This window comes from Muscardinus avellanarius (genome assembly GCF_963383645.1).
Source record: "Muscardinus avellanarius genome assembly, chromosome: 5".
NCBI lineage: Eukaryota > Metazoa > Chordata > Mammalia > Rodentia > Gliridae > Muscardinus > Muscardinus avellanarius.
In genome coordinates, this window is record NC_137790.1 from 104360100 (window position 1) to 104380227 (window position 20128).

General features: G+C 41.5%; 1 protein-coding gene across 8 annotated transcripts in view; it reads left to right on the forward strand.

Annotated features, from left to right (window-relative positions):
• TNIK (TRAF2 and NCK interacting kinase) overlaps nt 1-20128 on the forward strand; it is a gene marked incomplete at both ends in the record, with an annotated part of 420471 nt that overhangs the window by 84872 nt on the left and 315471 nt on the right. For all 8 annotated transcript variants that reach the window (XM_080695833.1, XM_080695834.1, XM_080695837.1 and 5 more), the window contains one exon: nt 8287-8352. In XM_080695833.1, coding sequence (XP_080551959.1) covers nt 8287-8352 — 66 coding nt within the window. The remainder of the gene's footprint in view (nt 1-8286; nt 8353-20128) is intronic.

Here is a 20128-nt window from a genome sequence, read left to right on the forward strand (position 1 = left end):
TACTAGCCAGTGCTGTTACTAGCTTGGGCCACTTTTAATAATAGCAGCAACACCAATATTGCTGTCATGTACTAACAATGGCCATACATTGTGTTAAGTGCTCTATATATGTTGTTTCTGGTCCTTGGAATAAACCTCCAGGGGAGGGATTCCATCCTCACTTTATGGTCTGTTTTTGGCTGCTGTTACCATTTGCCGTTTAACCTTAGGCAAGTTATTTAATTTCTTGAAGCCTTAGTTTCATCATCTGAAAATTGGGGCTAGTAATATCTATTTCCCAGGTTGTTATAAGGATTAAATGTGAAAATGTAGCTGGGTGTGTTGATGCATGCTTGTAATCCCAGTACTTGGGAGGCTGAGGATCATGCGGGGTCGAAGCCAGCCTCAACTACTTAACAAGGCTCTCAGCAACTTAGTGAGACCCTTTTTCCAAATAAAATATAAAAATAGGTCTGGGAGTGTAGCTCAGAGATAGAAGACTCCTGGGTTCCATCCCCAGTACCACACACACACACACACACACACACACACACACACACACACACCCAAAACATTTAGGCCATTGCCTATGCCAGTGGCAGTGATAATATCCATTGTAGTTCTTACATAGCATAAGGTTTTGCAGCTACAAATTTGAGGAGCCAATTTCAAATCCTCTTGTGAAGGCTGCCTTTGTAAACAGGCTTGAGCTGTGACGCCCTGAGTGGAGCAGGTGAGCACTGGAGGGTACATAGGAAGGTGTTTTGCTACCAGTTATTGGAGGTAGAATTAAACAGAGAACAGACCAGACAGCAGGTGAAGAGGCTCCAGTCTCGGTCCTGAGAGCTGAAAGCCACACTAGAAGCTATGACATAGAGAATGGCTTTCAGAGGCTTGGCTGTGTCCTGACTCTGCCAAGAGCAGGTTGGACATTGAAGAACTAGAATGGGTAAAAGGACACCCAGCCCAGCCAGGCCCTGTGTTGCTCAAGTCAGTCTGTGCTTATTGGTCTCCCCAAATTCAAGAGTCATGCTTGACTCTTGGAGCTGGGGAATTGCCCCACATGTTTACATGCAGGATGCAACCTAGCAAGGGCGGGCTCAGTGGTATTATCCCATTTTACACATGGGAAGACCAGAATGTGAGATGCTGAGTAACACTAATAATAGTCAAATAAGTAGAATCCAGACTAGAACCCTACCTGTTTTGAATCAGTCCTCTGACAGGTCTTCATAATTTGATTTGTCCTGTGCAGATGATCAAGTAAGAAAAACCAACACTGTTTATCCATCTATATCTATCTATCTATCTATCTATCTATCTATCTATCTATCTATCATCTATTCTCTTGTGCTATATTCAACATCTCCTAGGTATATATTATTCTTGGAGCATATTTTTCTTTTTAAAAAAATCAAAAAGAGATATTTTTGCTGTTGTGACAAGATTGCAGCTTTGAGGCCAGCCTCCATAACACAGTGAGACCATGTTTTAAAATAAAAAAATAAAATAGGGCTAGGGTGTCGCTTAGAGGTAAAATGCCCCTGGACTCAATTCCCAGTGCCTCCCAAATTATTGATGCATTATAGTTGAACATGATAGTGACAATTATAGTGACATGTCCACATGTGCACATTATTTGGCCTGTTCCCTTCCCCATTCCTCCCCTCCTCCTTTCCTCGACTCCCATCCACTACTTTACTGGTCTACTAATTTTCATGAGGTCTCTTTTATTTTTTTTCTCTAGCTTAGGAAAAAAATAAAAACTCAACCCTTGATTTTCTGAGTCTGGCTTATTTCATTTAGCATTAATTATCCATGGTCTCAGCATTATGTTAGCATTATGGTCTTTTCTTGGTTGCTGTTTCCATTTACCATTGTCCATTTTCCTCCCACATCCACATCCTTAATGACGGAGTAAAACTTCATTGTATGTATATACCACATATTCTTTATCCATCAATTTGTTGACATACCTAGGTTGGTTCCATAACTTGGCCACTGTGGAGCACCTTGTTCTGTGTCCACCTGATATAATAATTTAATGACTGTACTTGTCCATTTCCCTCCTTAGACCAGAAGCACCACGAGTCAGGGGCTGTGTACCCCTGCTTCTACTTTGGATAGCAGATAGCACACATGGGTGGCTCTGGAGGGTGCCAGGTAGACATCAGCCATTAAGTAAGTCCCAGTGTGTAAGGCTGAGTCCTTTGACTTTCCAGATGCCCACTACACGAGAAGGGGGAAGGTGAGTGTGAACTGCCTTTGAGGGACATCATGGGCAGTGAGTCAGCGTGGACTGAGCCGGGGACACTGAGTCAGCCCGATGCTTCCTAGCGCTGTTCTTACTCGGGAAGGGCCGTGGTGCTGAAAGAGCCTGAAGGCTCAAGATAAACATGGGGAGTTCTCCTACTGTTCCTGTTTTCTTTGTTCTGTTTTGCTTTTGTAAGCATATGCTTGTCAGTTATGGCTGAGATGGAACAAAACAGCTGCTAAATATGGTTCTAGGAGAAATAGCATTTTGGTCTTTTGCAGGCCGGTAAGTTGAGAGTAAGCACAGCCATTTGGCAGATGTCAGTAGGCACTCTGGGGGTAGGCAGGCGGTCATGCCAAAGAGCCTGATCCATTATCCGGATTCTGCCGGGGTCTATTTCACCCCGCCAAAGGAATCTTAAGCAAAAGATTGTGCCATAGAACTGCCTTGTCTTTCAGGGACATTTTGAAGAAGTATCCAGAGTCAGGCCAGAGCTTAGGAACCTTCCAAGCACCTCTGTGAGCTTCATTTTCAAGGAAGGGGTCAGGGAAGAGTAGGCAGCGTCTTCTATGATGCTAATTTTAAGGAGCCGTCATCCTGGGTGTAGGTTGCAGGTGTAAGTGTGCCATTTTCCATCGTCAGGATTTAGTTTTCCCAAATTGTTATTTAGTATTTGGATAAATCTAGGATCTTTCAGAGGAAGAATTCAAGTATAACTCAGTGACTGGCAATATCAGTGCCTGCTTCCTAAGTCTCTTCAGTCTGCTGCAAAGTCTGCTCAAGCCTGCCAAGATCCACCTGTGATGGAGAGAGATGTATTCCACTGGTCCAGGAGCCTGAAACACTTCACGTGTCTTCTCAGTTGCCTCACTCATTTCCAAAGAGACATCTATTTGTCCATAAATATTTGACCCTGTTTGCTAAGCGTGCAGTAACATCACTGGCTGAAAAGCAATAGGGTTTCTTTCACTGGCTTTTTTCATTGAAAATCTATGAAATGCAGATTGGATTTTCTGTGAAATATTTCTTTTTTCTTTTTTTTTTTTTTTTTTTTTTTGCAGGTCTGGAGATACCAAGCCCAGGGCATTTGACCTCCAAGCTATATCCTCTGCCCTATTTTTTATTCTTTATTTTGAAACAGGGTCTCACTAAGTTGCGAGCAGCCTCACTAAGTAGCTGAGGCTGTCAGCGAACCACGATCCTCCAGTGTCAGCCTCCTGAATGCTGGAATTACAAGTGTGTGCCACCACGCCTGGCTATATTTCTTGTTTATTAGTGAACAGGTTTTCAAAGAGATAAAAAAGGAGAAGGGAGGAAATTAATATTGTAATGTTCATGACGGTCTGTTATGTGTCAGACTCCATGCTGATCTAGACACTTTCACAGACCTAGAATAACCCTGGAGAGAAGTAGTAATATTATGTCCCCATTATAGAGATGAAAAAAATGAGGCTCAGCACAATTATGAAACTTGCCCAAAGCTGGCAAGATAGTAGGTGGAAAATCTAGGGCTGAGAATTCCGATTCCATGCAACTGATGGTCGTGTGACCTTGATCAAGTGTTTAATCTCTTCATGCCTCAGTTTCTCCACCTGTCAAAACAAATATAATAACAGCCCCTGCTTGATAGAGTTGTGAAAATTAAGTGAACTACTCAAGGAAAATGCTTGGAGTCATCCTTGGATTGTAAGTGGTCAGGAAATGTTAGCTATTATTGTGATTTTTATTATAATGACTCATCAAATTTATGTTTGTCAACACTTGCTGAAAAGTTAACATTTTCAGGTTCAGCTTGCCTTTCAATATGTAGTTATAGTTCATTATGAAATAATGTAAACTACTCTACCTTGGAATTAAATTCTCTTCTTGGCCTCCCGGCAAAGGTTAAGATCTGAATAAAGGTACGCACAGCCAGCTGGGATTTCTGACTTTTGTAAATGTCAGTGATTTGCTCTTTTCTCCTTGGTGTATGTAACCTTCTTCCACGCCGCCCATCCCGGCTTAAGAACAGCTAAGCAAACACAGGAGGGAGAATTAAGCGGACTCTCATCTCTTAGCTTTCCTGTCTCTGTAACATGATTATTAGCTGTGGCATCCTCGCCTTGTTTCACTGTAATGGCCACATCCTGGCAGCCCCTCTTCTCACTTCACACAAGGCGCAGCTCCACCAGCGGGCTTTATGGATGCCTTTAGAGCTGGGCTTACTGTAGGGACTTAAACACTTGACAGCTTCATGAGTTTGGAGTTGAGATAGTGGGAGCAGGGTCAGTGGCTGGAACAGCTTGTCTAGACCAAAAAGAAATGACATATGTTAGCCAGACCTTTGTCTCTATGTTCTGATCACCTCTGCTTTTTTGCAACTTCTACATGTGGGATATCAACCTTATTCAGTAAATAATTATGTCCGGCAGTGACATGTTGGACTTGGCGGCAAGTGCTGGAGAGTGTAAGATGAACATTGCGTTCCCTGTTCCCAGGGCAACTGTGATTCAGCAAGGGAGAACTGTGCGAGGGAACAGCACTGGGTGAACGCGGTTATTACAGGGCTGTGTACAACATGCTGTGGGTGTGGAGAGAGAGACAGTGGTACGGATCTGAGAAGGTAGCAAACAGGGCTTTCAAGGATGGGCTTGCCTGCTAGAGAATGGCTGAAGGGTTGAGCTCGGCAGATGGGCATAATGGACCAAGGTATGGGGCTGAGTGTCTGGGAAGTGGAGGTTGGTCTGAGGTTTCAACTGGTTTAGCAGAACAGAAGGCTGGGCCTGAGAATGACAGGACTTGACTTTCAGTTTGAACCATATTATATAGATTTCAGTTTTTATGACACCTGCCACCTGCACTCCTAAGCCCTTTTTAGTTTGAATATTGAAACAAGGCCCTGCAAAGGTTGTGAGAGTCTTACTAAGTTACTGAGGCTGGCCTCAAACTTGTACTCCTCCTATCTTAGTTTTCCAAGTACTGGGATTACAGGCATGCACCACCATGCCTAGCTTTGTATAGGATTTTTTTTTTTTTTTTTGTACTGGGGATGGAAGCCAGGGGTATTCTACCTCCAATACATACCTGCAGCACTATTTTTTTATCCTTTATTTTGAAATAGGGTCTCACTGAGTTGCAAAGGGCCTCACTAAGTAGCTGAGGCTGTCCACAAACCGCAATCCTCCTGTCTTGGCCTCCCAAATGTTGGGATTACAAGCATGTGCCACCATGCCCGGCTTGTCTAGGATTTTAAATCAGGGTTTTTCATGAGTAGAATACCTGTGGAAAGATCGGTAGGATGAGTAGGTTGGAAGATGGAAAGAACCAGAACTGATAAAAAGTAGAGTTCCAGAAGGGGACAGTGAGTGTTATGTGAATGAAGCGGGGTGAACAGATGTGGTAGACACCTGGAAATAAGACCCGTCGCGCTGGAGCCCACCATGAAGGTGTGGGCGGGAAAAGTGAACCCCCGCAAGAGCTGAGAGTGTGATGGAAGATGGAGGAGGACATTTCCTTTTAGCAAGAGTGGTGCTGGGCAGTGTTGTGCCTCAGAGAGGATGAGGACAAGGCTAGCAAAGACCACTCTAGGTGAGAGCTGGTGGGGGAGGCTGTGGTCTTGAGAGAAATTACTTCAGAGGAATTTCTTGCCAGAGTGGAGAAAAACCTGCTACTTACCCTGTTTCAGCGGTGTCACTGTCGCCCAAGAATGTACTAGCGACCATGTTTGTGTAAAGGGGTGGACAAACCTCTAGTGCTCCAGGTACTTGGGTTCAGGTAGCTGGAGAACTGGGGTCTATACAGGGTCAGGTGAATTTTATGTTTCCACAGTCCAGTCCTCTGTCCTTCCCTGTCATCATGTGTGGACTCCTAGGCACACCATAAGCTCTCTCTGCGTACATGTCTGAGATCCTCAGTCAGCTTCTCAGTGAACCGACCTGCTATGTCTGTTTCTGGTGTAGTTGCCTATGTAAGGCCAATGGAACTCATTTGTGTGTTTGACTTTTGCTTCCAAGCCTGGTGGATGAGTGCAGCAAAAAGCCTTCTCTCTCCCAGCAGTTGGAACTAAAGTCCGAGCTGAGCCTCCTTTGCTCCGATTGGTTGGGTCATATGTCCACTAATAGACATTCAAGGAGGGAAAGGCCCTCAGAAGTCAGCTGCCCAGATCCTCCTGAGACCCCATCCCTGAGAAGGGACCCAGGATTCCTTCCCCTGGGTTTAGAAGCTGACGCTTGCACTCCACCTGTGCCAGGGCCGCCTGCCTCACACCCGTTATTGATTTCCAGGCAGCCTCTGGACACCATTCAGCATCCCCTCTTTCTTTCACATGTGTTCTTGTCAAGAGGAAGGAATGCTGAAGACACAGTGGAGGTATCTCAAGCAAATGTAGAATTTCTCTCCAAACATGTTACAGAAACACCACTGAGCAAGCTACTGGGACGCACAGCTTAGAAACAAACAGCAGCTGCCACCGTTTATGGGCTCTGTTTTCTTTTCTTCATTTCTTTCTAGTTCCATTTGTAATAAAACTTGCTGCTCTAGTGGCCGGCTAGTTTAGCAGGCAAGATATTTCCCATCCTGAGGCCCCAGGTGGCCTTGGCAGTGTCTTCTGGCTGTGGGGTGTAGGTCTAGTCCCTTCACTGTTTTCTTTTTCGGGTTCTGCTGGAATATTTCCCACACCTGTCTGGACCCGGTGGTGCGGGACTGGAACTTCTGCACATCTTGGTTTTTCCCAAGCTTAGTTTCTTACCTTTTGGGTTTGTAAGAGTGGGTAATGCCAACTCTGGTCTTTCTCAGTAACTAAGTGCTTACTCTTATTTTCTGTTTTTCTTTTACTTTTGCTATGGAGTCTTCAAAGACACATAGCCAAGAACTTTTCTTGGGTCTGCTTTACTAAAGTTTGTGACCTTAAAGAACTCTAACCTGCTCCTTCAAACTCTTTGGCCTACCTCCCCATTATCAGCAGAGTGGCTGCTTCCCCTGAAGCTCCCTGCACCCAGTTAAAGGCCACTGGTGGTGTGGAATTCCTCAGCTTACAAATTCTCGGCTATTCAGAGATATCACTTTAAACAAACTGTTGGCTTTGCTTTTTTTTTTTTTTTAATCATTAGACTTGACAATACTGTTGCGTCTATGAAGACAGGACCATTGGATGCAGCTAAGTCCTCTCCTGCCCTTCCTCTCCATCTCATCTAAAGGAGGCATGATGTCTTCAGTTTGGCCCAGACTCCAGCTGGGCCCCTTTAGCCATTTGGCTCACTTGCTTGGCCTCTGTAGGCCTTTAGGTTTATGACTTGATGTATGCTTTTAAAAGAAGCAATTTTTCAATTTCTGCCTCTGAGTTAATTTTATAGCCTTTGATTTTTTTTTCTTTTCAACTGTTTGGGATTGTAATTCAGTAATAATAGCAGTAATTATTGGACATTTACTGAGCACTGAAACATTGAGCTATCTCTAAGGGTTTGTGGATTCCAGTTTGGTGTTAAAACATTGCATGATTCTCCATGTTGTATTCTAAATCCTGCAGTTATACTGCAGGTACTGGAGAAGCAGAGTTTGCAAAGGTGGTGTCACAGAGCAGGGAGAGAAATCCAAAGAAAAGTACTCTGAGAGGGGTAGTTAGGTTGGTTCCATTTTTTTCTTAGAAGCTGTTGACTCCTGCAGATAAGATCGCCCTAAGATGCAGGAATACCCTTCCTCACTTTGTGTTTATCCCAATAAGCAGCTCCGATATTTCAAGAGAAACATCCTAAAAAATTAGAACCTCCTTGGGACAATGAGTCATGTACCTGCAAGTCTATTTCCATTTGATGGTAAAAAGTATTGTTTTAATAGATGAAATGTCTCTATTTGGTCTGATTTAAACCCATTTCAGAGAATGTAAAATAGAAACAAATCTGGAAGTTGACTAATTCCTAGCTGAATTAAATATTTTAAAGTTTGATACTATGTCATTTTCACATGAGAGTCCTCAAGGCTAGAGGGTTTCATTTGCTTACTTTACACAAGCGTTCGCTTTTGATTGAGGCAATACCTGGAATATTGTTTTGAACTTTATTGTTTGTTCCTTCTTCCAGGACCCTGCAGGGATCTTTGAACTGGTGGAACTTGTTGGAAATGGAACCTACGGGCAAGTGTATAAGGTGAGTGTGTTGAGCTGGAGGGCGCAGCGTGCAATTTGGTTTGTGAATGCAGAAGAACGGTGCTGCCTGGACTTGCTCATAAATGCCTCACAATGGATAAAAAGGAATAATGTACTTAATTCACTGTTTGCCTTTTCCTCAAACCTATCTATAGTATGTTGCTTCAAGTTGGATTCTGTGACTTGGACATTTCCGCTCAGTATATATGACTGTTTGTGGATGCCGCGTGAATTCTAATGCTGCGTATTTGAAACTTAAGTGTTTAGTTTTCAACACAGTAAGCACTGCCTGAGCTGTTTTCCAAAGGAGTAAAGGATGCCATTACTTTAGAAATTTAAGCTATTAGACTTTAGCAGCTGGAAAAGTAGGTTTGTTTGGGGCCTATGGCACAAGTTACATGCGTTTAGTGAACAGTGTTAGAAGATTGGCTCCCTCACAGAGCAAAGGCCCAGGGGCAGCCATGAATTCTACAGCTTAGAAAAGAATTAAAAGTTAAACTGGAGATTGAGCTTCTTGCCCTTTTACAAATATTTGCTTACAGATTCACCCAAAGAATGTCTTAAAATGTATTTTTCCCCAATACATGATCTAAACAGTGTTTTAAAAATATGTATCAATTCCTTGATTTTCAAAAGGAAATGGAAGCCGGGCGTGGTGGCGCACGCTTGTAATCCCCGCTCTTGGGAGGCTGAGACAGGAGGATCTCACAGGTTTGAAGCCAGCCTCAGGGGCTTAGTGAGGCTCTCAGCAACTTAGTGAGACCCTGTTTCCAAATAAAATATTAAGAAAAAGGTCTGGGAGTATAGCCCGGAGGTAGAAAGCCTCTGGGTTCCACCCCCAGTACCACAAAAAGAAAAAAAAAAAAAAAAGGAAATGGAAATGAAATGTGTGGGGGAAAAAAACTTTGGGGTTTTTTGCTAAATGAGCTATTGAAATGCCTTCAAAACAAAGCAGCTGTTTCCTCATGATTATTTCTAGGGAAAGAGACATCGTTTTCCTGAGTGGTCATGATACAGGATGGCGTTTCCATTACAATTTATCTCTCATTGTTCTATTTTTATAGATTTGTTCCCTAAGCCCTAAATTTCTCTCAGTTGATTAAAATTATTGTAGAAGACATTTCAAGTGTAATGTTTCCAATTCTTCAGAACCTCTCTCTCTGTATATATTTGTTATATGGTGTTTTGAGAATCTGGTTTTTAAAGCACAGTTGAAAGTAGATATCTATTTATACCTTGATACAGGAGGAACCCATTGATGTCCACTCCAAGGGAAAATATCTTCCTTATAAGAAACAATCATCTCCTAAAATGCCAGTTTCCTACAATTACACAGAATGTAGTCTACCCAAACTGTTCATTTGACATTGATCCTGTCTGACACAGAAAGAAATGTGTCTCAGCAAATGTTTCTAAATACTTTCGATGAAGATAATTAGGTTGGAAGATTGTGCTACTGCATTTTGAGAAATTGGATTGAACTTGTGAAGTAATGTGGCTAATGAATTGAGCTCTGATTTAGGTAGAAAATTACTTCTGACTTGCTGTCAGCATGGAGGGCAACTCTGTAGCTTACTATTGGCTATATGGCTTCACTTAGAGCCCTTCCGCCCTATGATGCTTCCTACCTGTAGAACACGTATTTGGGAGACAACTAATCCAGAGGTGGCACTATACACTTTTGCAAGAAGAGATAACAGGGATTCAGTTAATGATAAAAATGGAAAATTTGGAATTTTTCCTAATTTCATATTACCTATTAAGGAAGGAAAATGAAGCAAATTGCAGGAGGTCTCAGATCTTTTTAAGAGAGGGAAGATACTTAAAATTAGTATCTTAAGGGCTCCATTCTCTTAGTGCTTGATGCATACTTGGCACCTTTCAAGCTGAGGGGAACTCTGGGGAAAGTGGTCATGGTGACCACATTGTACTTTGGGACAGGAGATTTTTTTTTTTTTTTTACCAGTTCGACATATTATTTTGTTGCCATCACACCTTTCCTATGCTCCAATCAGACAAGATTTAGTTAGAAATGCTTTCAGGACTTCTGATCATTTATCTAAAGAATTGAGACTTCTGACTTGGTTTGTTTCTAGTGAAACAGGTGGCTTTAGGGGACACTGCTCATAAACAGAAACACCTGTATTTTCCAAGGACTAATCCAGAGTATTGTTGAAAGATTAAAACTTAATAAAGTAGGGAAACATAAACTTTAAAAAGTGAGAACTTGAGAAAGAATAAATTTAGAGGGTGAATTTTTATATAATATGGCTTATAACTTTTATGGAATAAATACATGTTTGTAAAGTTCTGTAGGCATAAATAGGAATTTTATATCCTTAGGAGGGGCCCCTAATACAAAAAGTTATATGATAAATACTTTATTTATATTAAATATTAAACCTTTTGTTTTAATTTATATATATTTATTTTCTGGTTTTCATAAAGTATTATGAATAACTTTACTTAGATAGGCATAGCCTTCATTTTATGAAAATTTTTTATACATTTTTAAATAAACTGCCTATGAGAGTCATAATTTCACTTTCAAATAGCTTTAAGAAACACATCTCATATAATAAGTCATAGTAATAGAATATTTCATGAAATATGTCTGTATGTGATCCAGATACATCTGGATTAAAAATAAAAATATAGCTGGGCATGGTGGTGCATGCTTGTAATCCCTGTACTTGGGAAGCTGAAACAGGAGGATCGTAGGTTCGTGGCCAGCCTCTGCAACTTAGTGAGGTTCCCTGCAACTTAGTGAGACTCTATTTCAAAATAAAGAATAAAAGCTGGGTGTGGTAGTGTACGCTTGTAATCCCAGCATTTGAGAGGCTGAGACAGGAGGATTGCGGTTCTCAGACAACTGCAGCTACTATTTAGTGAGGCCCTTTGCAACTTAGTGAGACCCTGTTTCAAAATAAAGAATAAAAATAGTTCTGGTGGTATAGCTCAGAGGTAAAATGCCCCTGGGTTTTATCCCCAATACCACAAATAAACATGTAAGTAAGTAAATAAATAATAAATAAAAATCTGGACATGGTGGCACACACTTGTAATCCTAGCATTCGGGAGGCTGAGACAGGAAGATTGCAGGTTCATGGCCAGCCTCAGCTAGTGAGGCCCTTTGCAACTCAGTGAGACCTTGTTTCAAAATAATGAATAAAAAATAAGAACCAGGCATGGTGGTGCACACTTGCAATCCCAACACTTGGGAGGCTGAGACAGGAGGATTGCGCAGGTTCGAAGCCAGCCCCAGCTACTTAGTGAGGCCCTAATGAGACCTTGTTTCAAAACAAAGAATTAAAAAAAATAGGGCTGGGGGTGTTGCTTGGAGGTAGAATGCCCCTGGGTTGTTCCATCCCCAGTACTGCAAAACAAACAAACAAACAAACAAACAAACAAACAAACAGGTCTGGGGATATAGCTTGGAAGTAGAATCCCCCTGGGGTTCCATCTCCAGTACTGCACAAATAAATAAATAAACAATAAATGATTAAATAAATAAATTAATTAATAAGGAATAAAATATACGGCTAGGGGTGTAGCTCTGAGGCAGAATGCCCCTGGGTTCAATCCCCAGTTCTGCAAAATAAAAAAGAAAGAAACATGGCCAGGTGTGGTGGTGTGCACCTTATAATTCAAGTACTTGGGAGGGTGAGTAGGAGGATGGCAGGTTTGAGGACAGCCTCAGCAAATAGTGAGACTCTCATCAACCTAGGGAGACTCTGTTTCAAAATTAAAAAAAAAAAATAGGATTGGGAGTATAATATGGAGGTAGAATGCTCTTGAGTTCAATTTCCAGTAAAACACACACACACACACACACACACACACACACACACACACACCAATTTTATATAAAAGCTATTAAATAATGTTTAGTATTTTCAAAGGCCTTTCGTCTTACTCTTTAGTTCATGATTACCTGTTCTTGGTAAGGTTATATTTGTTTTATTTTCGTATTTTATTTCCTGGAAATCAAGCAGTGACTTGATATTTCCATCGTTTGCTTGCTCGGCTTTTACTCTATCTACTGTACAATCTAGGTAAGAACTAGAGAATAGTCGTTCTTCACCAGGACTGTTAATGAAAAAACTATCTTCCTGCACCCACGGCTCCTATTAAAAACAAAGCAACACAAGTCCACATACCCGACTGCCACATGTCTTCTTGGCTGTTTACTAATGTGCCACCTATTGGGCATCTAGAGGAAACTGGACACATTTTTAGTAAAATAGAGTAATTATTTTAATGTCAAAATAATTGTCTAATGTTTACTGCTAAAACACCACTCAAATTAACCACATATTTAAAATGAGTGTTGGTCTATCCTGTTTCTGAATTGCCCTTTTGAAATATGTGTTGTTATTACAGAGGTGGAGACATATTTTATCCCGGGTGATGATGTAGACTGGGATTATGATGGATTTCCCAGTGTGTCTCATCTCTCTCTTCAGCCCTCCTTACGGCTGTGAGGTGTAGAGAGGCCATCTTGTTGGCCACAGTGGCTGAGAGAGGCGTGTGAGTGTGTGTGTTTGCAGGGTTGGAAGGATACCCATAGGTCTAGTCCTGTCATTTCTCCGCCAGTTGCTGCATTCTTGATCACCCTCTGTTATGTGGAACTCACCACCTCCCGGTCAGTTTATTTTCGTGCATATTCTTAGAATGTTTGTTTCCATACTGAGCTGAAATTCTGCCTTCCTGAAATGTTTACTATTTTAACCCTATTTCATATTTTTAGAACTATTTAAAACTATTTAAGCTATTTAAACTATTTAAACTATTTAAAATTTAGAGCTGCATGCAGTGGTGCATAGCTGTAATCCCTGCGACAGGAGGATGAGGCAGGAAGATCACAAGTTTGAGGCCAGCCTGGGCAACGTAGTGAGAACCTGTCTCAAAATAAAAATAAATAAGTAAAATGGGCTGAAGGTATAGCTCTGTGGTAAGGTGCCCCGGGGTTCAATTCTCAGTGCCACAAAAATAAAATAAAACTAAATAAAAACTAAGTTCTTCCACAAGATTTTAGTTCACCTTCCTTGCCCCAAACATAAACTACTGTCTTCTTTTCTCCAGGCACTCACAACTCCAGTTGTTTAATTCATTCTTCATAGAACATAAACCCGAGGCTTTTTATTATCCCAGCTTCTGTCCAGAAACAATCCTAATATATTACTAAAAATATTTTATACTTGCCAATAGTTTTACAATTCATGAAGCCTTCTGTATATAGTAGTTATTTTTTTTTATCATATTTTCACAACCCTGTTCTTACCCCAGGGGCTTAGAATTGCAATTTTCTCTGCTTTTAACACTTTCCGCCTACTTTTCAATATTGGTTCCTCCTCCTTCAGGTCTCAGCTTAAATGTTCCTAATTGAAGAAGCCACTTTTCCACCCCTGAATCTCCTGCAGCCATCCACTCACTGCATCTGCTCCTCCTGGGTAGACTTTGTTACATCAGCTTGTACTGGTCACTTAGTGACCACACTCTCTGGATTGTCTTACGTCTTTATTTATGTATGTACTAAACAATTTAAGTGCATCAATAGGGAAAATAAGGTCGGAGACATTATCTATCTGGTTTATCAGTGGATCCCAGACTGTCACGTTGTAATGGTCCTGAATTTGTGGGGTCCAGAATTGGGCTGTCTTTTCTTTGATAATTCTTTTTATATTTGTTTCCAGTTTTCTAACATTACCTGTAAAATATTGGTCTGCATACTTCATAAAAGCATGTTTGCACAAAAGTAATCAACCAGATGCTCTACTTGTTTTTACGTGGAGGTGAATGTGGATTTACAATAAATATTGTCAGTAATTTGTATGCTGGAAATTTATAAGGTGAATCAAAACAGTATTGTGGGATACAACCTCTTGACAGAGATGCTCAAACTTAACACTGCAAAGTGAATATTTGGGATACATATTAAAAATATAGTTTTCTGGGCTCTAAATTCTGAAATTTGATTCAGTAGGTCTGGAGTATGGCCCAGGAATCTGTATTTGAAATCAGCATGTGGTTTCATTCTCATGTTCAAGACCTGAGACCACACCTCTAGGTGTGGAAAAAAAATGATTACCTATTCTGTTGTAGGGTCACTTGAATGAATGATAAGCCTTATGCTTTTTGTGGTTGTTAATTTGAGATTTTCCATGTTAACTCAAACTCATAACACTGAGTAAAGAAAAAAGAAAGATTTTGACCTGTTTAGATTTGGGTTTAGAATGTCCCCCTGCCACGATTTGTGTGTCAAAAGCATGTTTCCCGAGGTAAAATAATTGAATCAGGGTTCTAATATCATCAGTGGACATGCCTACTAAAGGATTAGTCATTTGAATGAATCTACTGGGTGATAATTGGGAATTCTGTTTGTCCCTGGCTGCTTCTTATCACTTTCTCAGCTTTTGGGCTGCTATAAGATGAACTCCTTTCCTTGGCCACATACTGTGCAGCTATGATGCCTGCCCTGGAGTTGGCTGACTATGGACTGTACTGCTGGAACTATAAGCCCAAATAAGCCTTCCCTCTCTGTGTTGTTCCTGTCAGGTATTTTGGTCAGTCATGGAAAAGCAGACTAAAATATGACCTGAGATGTAATACTGACAAGTTCTGACTCATTCAGAGAATTGACTTTCTGTGTTTTTATTTGACATGCTTATGACTATAGCTTATGTTGTTCCTGAATAACTTTGGTCCAGAACTGAGCCTCAATATTATCAAAACTGGCCTGTTGCGTGAAATTTCCTCAAATCTGTATAACACGATCTCTTCATTAATCTTCTGCTAAAAATACAAAGCAATTTAATAGTAAGCTTACTAGTCTTGATAGGAAGATAATTCTGTGACATTACCCAGGGTGCAACAGAGCATTTCATAGTCTATTGCAATGAATCGCGTATTATACTATTCACTTCTTGTTTGGCAATGGGTGAGTATGGAAGAATGTGTTTCTTAAATAATAGTGGCATTTGTGTTTTTTTTTAATCAGGAATTTTCAATATGAAGAATACATTCTTTCACATTGGTTGAGACCCAGTGAAAAAAACTCTGTGTTTCTGTGGAAACAATGCAGATCTACCCCAAATAGTTTCTACTCTCAAGAAGTATGCAGTCAGATAATGTAATTAAGACTCAGAATTTCAGCATGCTGAAATTTGAGGGCAGAGTCAACAATATTTCCTCTTTAGGTGTTATGAAACCTAAGTGGAGAGCTTCACTGTGACATTAGGTCAGGAGTAGGGGCACGATGGGCCTCACTTAGGAGTCGAGCACCTGTCTAGGCCTTAGTTCTCCCCCTAATTGCCTTGGCTTTGTGCTTCCAAGAATCCATGTACACGCTGTACTTTCCCAACTACAGAAATCTTGAGAGAAATACTGTAGGCCATCAGTGAGACAATTTACACAGAATGTTTGAAAACATTGTCAAGATACCTGTTTGGCGTGGTGGCATTTCTTGGAGCAGTTCTATGTTGAAGGGTGTAGACTCGTGGACATTTATACTGCTCTCTCATTAATTTAGAAACACAAAATTTTGACAGGTTCTCACTGTCTCAGTGATTATGATAAGTATCTTCTAATATCAGATGAGAAGAAGATGAGGCTTTCTGTTAGAGTCAGATATGGACCACCACTCCTCTGCCTACTTGTCTGTGGTATTGGGGATTATTATTTTTTTTTAATTTTGAGACAGGTCTTGCTAGTTGTCCATGCGAGCTTAAAACTTGAGATCTTCCTGTCTCAACTTTCCAAGTTGCTGGGATTACAGGTGTGCATCACTGCACCAGTTAATTGCTTTTGATTGGGAGTGTTCATATTGCTTGAGTTCAAAATATTTTTATTCTATCTTATATCAATGAGTGAAATGCCAAATAACTTGATGTACAACCCCCTCATGACTTGTAATTTTTAGATCTCACAGTACCGTTAGTGACTTGGTGATGATAAGGTACTTACTAGTATTAAATAATCAGTAGTTATCATGTAATTACCATTATTCTACAGTGTGTGTGTGTGTGTGTGTGTGTGTGTGTGTGTGTGTGTCCAGGCTTTGAACCCAGAGATTATTTACTTCTGGGCTATACTATTCTGGAGCTATTTTAACTTGTGAATCTCTACCAAGTATACAGGTGTAGAATTTGAGACTTTTCACATTTTAACTGTTGTATATATGGAAACCACTTGAGACACTTCATAAAGAATAAGTGATTAATTAGGACATTGCAGTTGAATTTATTATCTCTGTAGTTTAACCTCAAGTGTAATTTTATAAAATATGCTTGGATGTTTTGCATGTGCAAGAAGAAATATGTGCTATTTGAAAATGAAATGCAGTACCTGTTCCCCACTGAGTAGGAGCCTGGCTGGATGGTGAGTGGATGGATGGAAGGAGCCCTGGCCAGGACCTGCACATGTGGCGGTTTGTCCTCTGCTGCCTGAGTGCTGTGGCTTTGGGCATGTTTTTAGATCTCTGTCCTTGCCGGGCGTGGTGGCGCACGCTTGTAATCCCCGTGCTTGGGAGGCGGAGACAGGAGGATCGCGCAGCTTCGAAGCCAGCCACGCTGGCTTAAGAGACCCTGTTTCCAAATAAAATATAAAATAGGTCTGGGAGTGTAGCCCAGAGGTAGGAGGGTTTCCAAGAACCCCAGTACCATAATATATATATATATATATATATATATATATATATATATATATATATATATATATAATCTTCGTCCTCTTGGTCATTTTCCCAAAGCAGTGCACAGAACTTCCATGTCCATGTTGTTCCCACCTACAACAAAGGAAGGAAAGCTGAGCAGCTGGCTCACTGGGAACTCAAAATAAATATGAAGGATGAAGGAGCTACCACAACAGTTATGACAATATTAGTCACATCGTCTTCATGAGCCTCGGGGAATGGCTAGGAGCTACATTAGCTGAAGAGGCCAGTCTCCTTTAGGAGATGCTCTGTTGTCTTAGGAAGCTTGCCCATCATTGCATAATGTGGCCCGCTGGGACAGGCAGTCTTGGGTAGGCCACTGGTAGGTTGGAGCTGATGCTTTTCCTTAAAGCATTTCTTGAGAAAATCCTTTTTGATCTGTGTATCACATCCAAGGTCCTGTGAGGCTCCTAGCTGAACGGACCTCACTGGAAATCTTAGTATTTCCTAGCTGTGCTTCTCTCCTTCCCTCCTCCCTGTGTGTGTGTGTGTGTGTGTGTGTGTGTGTGTGTGTGTGTGTGTGTACTGAACTACTTTAGCCAGTTCAGTGGCATTAAATACACTCACATCATTGTGGAGTCATCACCACTGTCCTTCTACAGACCTTCTTCATCTTCCCAATCTAAAATTCTTACCTATTCAACACTAACTCCCCACACTCCACTTCCACAGGCACGGCCACACAGTCCTGATTTCTCATTTTAACAATATTCCCAGTAAACTCAGCTACAGAGGTGGCTTCCTTGTGGCGCTGCCTCTTCAAAAAGCCTGGCCCGGGCTGCACACCTGTCTCCTGTGTTGGCTTCCCCAGGTGACACACGCTCAGCCCACCGGGTCCTCAGGGGACTGACTGCCCAGCACCTGCCAGGCTGTATCTCATTCTCAGAAGCCGAAACCGTCTGCAACCCTTGAATTTTCTACTCTGTATCTAAGTAAAATGATCCTTCTTAGGTAGAGGTCAACCAAAAAGCGTTCGAGAATTTTGTATTAAATTCCAAGAGTATTGCAAAAGTTTTCTGTGTTAAAATGCTCTGGGCTGTGGCTATTTTAATTAGAGTTTAATAAATGAGATTTCCCTTTATCTTTAAATGCATCAACTATTTTCTTTCCTCCACAAAACTTTTTTCTCCACGGGCATCTCCAATATTTCATACAGAAGAAGCATGTTCTGGATAGAAGGTATTGGGGTCACGCAGCCTTCCCTGCTCACCTGACACTGCCCTGCCCACCCATCTCCACTAGGCAACAAGGCTGGCTCCGAACCAGTGCAATCCTCCTGTCTCTGCCTCCCAAGCGCAGGGATTACAAGCGTGCGCCACCTTGTAATCACACTCCGAGAGCGGGGCTGCACCTCTCCAGCCCAAGCCTTTGGTGATGTGATCTCTGCCTGCAACTCCAGCCTCTTCTTGGGTCCTTCTTGACTCTGCTGTGTGCTCCGTGGTGGCGTGTTGCTTGGCACTGGTGTGCAAGGCACACGGTTCCTGTGCATTCGTGCCAGAACCTTCCCCGCCCCAACCTCAGCTCCTTAAGACCTGGGCGGGCAGCAGCCCTCATGAACAGTGGTCTGGCCTTGCTGTACCTTGGGGACTCCTGTACCCCACTGCTCTCTCGTCTCCACCCAGCATCTGCTCTAAATCTCCGCTCAAGGCATTAACCTACCATTCCCTAGTGCTGGTACAGAGGAAGTGGGTAAAAATACCACATTAAGGGCTGGGAATGCAGCTCAGGAGTAGAGTACTTGCCTAGTGTGCACAAGGCCCTGGGTTCCATTCCCAGCACCATCAGAAAAAAAAAAATAACCTTAAAAATAAAAAAGTAGCCAGTGGTGGAGCATGCTTATAATCTCAGTACTTGGGACACTGATAAAGGAGGATTGCAAGTTTGTGATCAGCCTCAGCAATTTAGTGAGGCCCTGTTTCAAAATACAAAATAAAAATGGCTGGGGATGTAGCTGAGAGGTAGAATGCCTATGAGTTCAATCCCCATCACCATTAATAAATAAATAAATATCCAGCCATGGTGGTGTATACCTGTAATCCAAGTACTGAGGATGCTGAGACAGGAGAATTGCAGGTTCAAGGCCAGCCTCAGCAGTTTAGCGAGGCCCTTGGGAACTTAGTGAGATGCTGTTTCCAAATAAAAAATAAAATAAGTCTCAGAGGTAGAATGCCTTTATACTGCAAAAATCCCTAGTACCATACACATGTACACAAAATACAATAAAAAGTACACTCTTATGCTCGCTGAGTTTGGAATGCCCAGACTTGTGAGATATGCATAGTTTTTGTTTAATCCTAACTATTTATATATATTAACCAAAGGGGTGGCACTGAATGTCATGTTTAGTAACTAATAGTAGTTAAATATGGTAAGTAAAACTGTGCCCTCCTTGGCCGGGCGTGGTGGCGCACGCTTGTAATCCCTGCGCTTGGGAGGCGGAGAAGGAGGATCGTGCAGGTTCAGAGCCAGCCTCGTTGGCTTAAGAGACCCTATTTTCAAATAAATATATAAAATAGGTCTGGGAGTGTAGCCCAGAGGTAGAAGGGCTTTCAGGAACCCCAGAACCACCAAAAAAACAAAACAAAACAAAACAGTCACTTGCTAAGTTGCTGAGGCTTTCTGAGAACTTAAAAAGACCCTTTTACACACTTCTGGTAATAGAGTTTTTTTTTTTTTAGTTTTTATTTTAAGGTTTCCCTTTTACTATGTCTTTGGCACTATAGATCAACCATCAATGTTGATGATTAGAACAGTTTTATAGCATTTTCATACTGTTGTTTCATTTGACCTTCACATTAACCCCCAGGTTAGAGGAGGTATGATTATGCCTATTTTAATGATGAAGATCCAGAGTTGTAAGAGCTCGCTCATGAATGACTTTCTGAGCGTGCCTCATCAGTGGTGGAGCCAAACTTGACTTGTGGTCAAGTAGTCTAAACTTTTGCTCCACTCAGAAGCTTCCCAAGGGAAACACAGGTAAAGAAATCCTCTTAAATGTCTGCCAAAGATTGGTTTTGTCATGCCCTTGCATTGTATGGTTGAATTCTTTTCTTTTCTTTCTTTC